Source organism: Apaloderma vittatum, unplaced genomic scaffold (genome assembly GCF_000703405.1).
Source record: "Apaloderma vittatum isolate BGI_N311 unplaced genomic scaffold, ASM70340v1 scaffold19494, whole genome shotgun sequence".
NCBI classification, from domain to species: domain Eukaryota; kingdom Metazoa; phylum Chordata; class Aves; order Trogoniformes; family Trogonidae; genus Apaloderma; species Apaloderma vittatum.
Genome location: NW_009711190.1, coordinates 32,285 through 37,321, shown reverse-complemented (window position 1 = coordinate 37,321; position 5,037 = coordinate 32,285). Strand labels below are relative to the sequence as shown.

Sequence of the window (5,037 nt, the reverse complement as noted above, 5' to 3'; positions counted from 1 at the left end):
CTTTCTGACTGGTCTTAAACCCAAGTAAGATTACTGTAATTAAAGAGACATCATTCGGTTTTTTCCTTTGTTTGTTTTGGTTTTCTTTAAGTTTGCCTGCTTGGGATGTTTGAGCCAATATTCCCAGTCTGAAACAAAGAATCACATCCAACAACAGGAGAAAATACTTTCAAAACTGATAAACACCAAAACGAGAGAAGCATTATACCCAAAGCTAATTCTGATTCTTTTATCAGAAGTATCATGGTTTAAACTCTTAATCAAATCCGCAGTCTTTGAAAATCAGTCAGAATTGTTCTATTTTTCTGCATCCCTAAAAAAGGCAGAGACAGGGAGGTTAGGGCTCCTTCACAGTAAGCACTGGACAACTCAAGACAAAGCAAGATTGTCTTGATTACAAGTTTACTACATGGATAAAGCAACCATGGGGAAAAGAAGCAGTCTCATTTTATGGACTAGGAATGGAAACAGTTGGAAGTGACTTCCTCAAGACTTTTGAAGCCCCACTGATGTTCTCACTTTGTGAGTAAAAATACATTGGCTATGCTCCAGCCCTTGCACCTTCATTACTGGGAAAAAACTTCGTCCAGAACTGACAACTCAGCTGTCTATCAGACTTGAGCTTCCACTGAAGTGCTCCTTTCCTCTTCCTCACCTTCACTGCATTAGAAAAAAAAAAAAAAATCACAAAAAAAAACACCAAAAAAACCCTGTGTTCAGGTTTGCACTGCACACACACACACTAGAGCATATATTTTCCTCTACCCGTATATGACAAGGTCCATGTCTAAAGAGGATAATTATTGTCAGTAAGTCCAATGACCATTGTAACTATACCAAAAGAGCATGATAGTACTTAAACTGAGGGAGGGATAAGATAAATAAAAAAATAAAGAAAAAGAAAAAATCATGCATGACTTACTTTTTCAGCAGGTAAGTTAATTACACATCACGTAGCACTAACAGAAACTTATGTTAAATATTTGTGAAACAAGAGCCTAAGGATTAGAACAGCTAAAATATTAGAACATTACCTATCCTTCTTACACCATCTGGAATAATTTTTGTGTTATTAATACAAATATATCAATATAATTCAAAAATAATTGGTGGGACAAGTACTCTAGGGATGTTCTCCAGCACGGTCTGGCCACAGAGTTACCAGCCTGCAACTTCCTCTTCACATGGCAAAGAAAGTGATTGTTATTAAAAGTGAATCAAGCCACACGGGCTGAAAACAAATGCCAAAATATTTAGCGTCACCTGCAAACCAGGATTCCCTTGGATAACGAGGGCAGATCATTTGCTCATACACATTCTTCAACATGTGTTTCACCCATGTATGTATTTACACACACTCGCACACAAACAGCTCAGCAGAGAGCATCCACAGCAGTGCATCCTGTGCCCTTTTCCTCCCTTATGTTGTGTGCAAGTGGCAACACAGGAAAGAATGCAGAACCATTCCTCCCAGTTCTTCTCATCACAAGAATTCAAGAAAAGCTCCTAACAGAAGTGTGAACAGAATCCCAGAGAGCAGACCTACTATTGGAACAGCACGCACAGACAATTCTCATTTTAGACCAAATAAACAGTTATCCAAAACTGGGGGTTCTTACCGTAATTCAAAGTCACTCTTTAACAAAGACCACTATTTAGAGGGAAATTCTGTGACAGTACGGACAGTCACTTTGGCTCCTTAGGCACAGACAGAAACAAGATTATCTTTCTAAAGAGACTTGTCTTATTCATATAGAAGGAAGAGAGGCTGGTCCAGCATCAAAATAATGAGGGTTTACTTCTATAAGATAGTATCCTGGTTTCACTGGGATAAAATCGTAAGTCAGCCATACTATGTAGGTTGGTAGCAGTTTCAAGCCAGACAGGAGCTTAAGTTGGGAGGGGCAAAAGCCAGGGCAGCTACCCTGTGCTGGCTCACCACTGTACTCCATCCCATCAACATCACTCTCATTATAAAGGGGGAAGTTTGCTCAGGGCCAGGGCTCCTCCTCCTCTTCCTCTGAAAGGTTGCCTTCCCTGGAAGGACTTGCTGATCATTCTGCTCCCAAGGACTACTTTCCCATTTATTGTGGCCACTGTACATTCACTGGGCTGAGTACACCTTTGTATACTGTATATTGGTATTAGTATTAATACTAGTTTTGCCATTTCATTACATCTGTTCTCATTTCAATCTACAGCTTTCCTCTCCTTTTCCTGATCCTCCTTTTCAGCTGGGGAGAGGTCACTGAGTGATAGAGCATCTGCTATAGCTTAGCCCCAGATTCAGGCTAAACATAGACAGATTGAAATCTAGAGGTAAAAATAATCTGGAATAAACTGATATCAGAATCAGTCTTTGACAAAAATTTTGGATGTGTTTTAAGAGTTATTGTATTCTTACGGAAATTGGCATTAGGAAGAATCTTACTACAGGAATGGAGGGTCTGTCATCTAACCTTGTGAAAATGACTACTAAAAATATCCCAAAGGATACTAAAAGATTCAAAATGATGTAGCTCTTATTAACAGATAGTGATTCTTCCTCCTCAGTGATCCAGTTTCCTTATTAACTAACAGTCAGTCATCTAAAGACAATTTCTGCTGAGAAACCAACGTCGTTGAGAAAAAGGTAAAGGTTAATCAATCCCTCCAGAAACTGGTTCAGAAAAGATAACCATCACGTTGAGCATATAAGACTAAACTACAGAGCTTATTAAAATGTCAGGTTTAAGTGGATGGTCAAGAATAGCTGCTAGGGTAGTAAATGTACAGTGAGCACGACTTCTGTGAACAACAAAGCACAAGCTTTCTCTTTAATAAGTAAGACATAACAGGAAACAACAGAAGAGAACGTGTAGAACATTTGGAGCTAGTGACCTGAAGTCTATACTACCTGCATTTCACAAGGATTATTCTAGACTAGTGAAAAGACAACTTTAGAACAGATGGCAGCTGGAAGTTATTCAGGTAGGAAATGCAAAGGCTTTGAAGATAGTGAACATTGAGCTCAGGTTTTTTTCCAGCTCTGGAAGAGTCTTCTAGTTGTGCTTCTAAAACTGAACCAACATAGGCCTTTGGACACTAAGGTCTTCCCCAAATGAAGCAGTCAAGCCTGCTGAGAAGTAAGGCAGCAGCAGACCGCAGATTCCCTCCACTCCAATCCTGTACTCAGCAGAAGTACACAGGCATCACATTAACTAGGGAAACGTGCAAGTAACACCTGGCAGAGAAAGGGCAAGAGGAACATGGTCATAGTAGCAAACAGAAGCTTATGTGTGCATGGAAGAATAAGGTGGCAGCAAGTCTTCCAATGTCTAGTTTAATTCTTCTCTTCCTGGTTTCCAGACTGCTGAGAAATGAGGTATTTTGAAGAAACAGCAGTTTTATTATAATTCATTATACTTTAAAGTAATACTGGCGGTATGTATCAAAGGCAATGCACTGGTACTTCAGGTTTTTCCTCCCAGTTCTTTCAAAGTTCAGCTGTTTGAAAATGCAGTTAAACAAACAATCTCATATTGAAATAAATTTCACTCACATTTCTACCAAGCTGAAGAAAGGAATAACATACATATGGTATGACAGAACTATGCTGTCAAAAAGCTACATTTCTTGCTTAATGTAACTTTAGACATACAGCTCTGCGCTACAGAAATAAAGCAGCAGACAGAGCCAAAGGGCATAGTAACAATGGGTAAGCTGAAATGTGGAACTGCTGTTCATTGAATCGTACAATATAAGGACTGGAGAGTACTGAAAAATCAGAAGTCAGTTTAGCACACAAAATTTCTGTTAGAAGGGCACACAGTGAACTTTTAGAGCTTGCTGCCACATGAAGTTGTGGAAACAAAGTTTCAAAAGGGTTAAAAAATGTGAGAAGAAAAATTCATAAACAGGTCCATAACTGGGGGGAAAAAATATAGGGGGGATGGGTGGGAATCTATCTCCCATCCCTAATCTAGTAAGTGAAGATGCTGAGGAAATGCAAGCAAAATGCTGCAACAGCAACCAGGCTTATGTCATCTCTCAAAGCAACATTTTTACCAGTGTTAGAGTACTGAGAAGAATCATCCTGGAGGGCTGAAGGCATTATTGTTCATGTTTAACGACACTGTTTTCACATTGTTAGAGTTAAAAAAAAGTGCTTATACTTGCCACTGAACTGCGTATGAAGTTTGGGGCTGACTGCAAGATCATTTACCTAGTTCTAGCTTTACCTGATGGAGCATTAACAGGTCAGCATCTGTACTGCAACCTCTTCCCTTGCTCCCCAAAGTCCCCCAGAAAATTAGCATTGCCTAAGGGTAGGCTGCTTGATCTTGTACCCACAGCAAGGAGTCTTCTAACCAAAGACAGAAAGCACGTAACATCAACTGTTAACACATAGATTTTATTTCTGTATTTACAATGCTTAAAATAAGATATATCAGTATGTAGCTATTCTTAATAAATGCAAAAATAGAAAACTTCCCTTTTCAACAAAAGTGCAGAAACATAAATTAGAATAACTTTGAAACAATGTTATTTCTCAGTGTTTTTACTATGAAAACATTTATAAAACAAGCACCATAATTCATCTTACAGAAAACTTTCCATCAAAGCAGCATCACAGGGCAAAACAAGTAGGACATTAGTACAGAAATATAGTTGCAAATCTTAAAATATTTTAAATGGCATAAACTGTTATAAATTATTATAAACTGTTATAAAACTGTTCTGTCTATTTTTTTGCAATAGCTTTACCACACAGCCGAACACAAACTGAGCCATACTTGGTCGTCAGCACAACAAAGACACCTTCAAATTTTCCTTCTGCCTTTGGCTTGAACTGGACTGGTACATTGATATAATGATGGGATCTGTAAGAAGGCAATTATTCATTGTTAATAAACAAGGAAATCCTACCCGGTACAGAAATTCTCTAGTTTTGATTTTCAACAAAATATCATTCTGGATGTGCAGTGGATCATCAAGTTGATTTTTGTAGATTTGATTATCTATTATTCTTCTGAGGAAGGTTGTTCTTTCCTGCTG

The 5,037-nt window shown here is 38.4% G+C and overlaps 1 protein-coding gene across 1 annotated transcript in view; it reads right to left on the bottom strand.

Annotated features, from left to right (window-relative positions):
* Nucleotides 1–4,723: 4,723 nt before the first annotated feature.
* Nucleotides 4,724–5,037, bottom strand: part of LOC104272553 (centrosomal protein of 192 kDa-like) — a gene marked incomplete at its 5' end in the record, with an annotated part of 31,183 nt that continues 30,869 nt past the window's right edge. The window contains one exon of the mRNA XM_009867575.1: nt 4,724–4,862. Coding sequence (XP_009865877.1) covers nt 4,724–4,862 — 139 coding nt within the window. The remainder of the gene's footprint in view (nt 4,863–5,037) is intronic.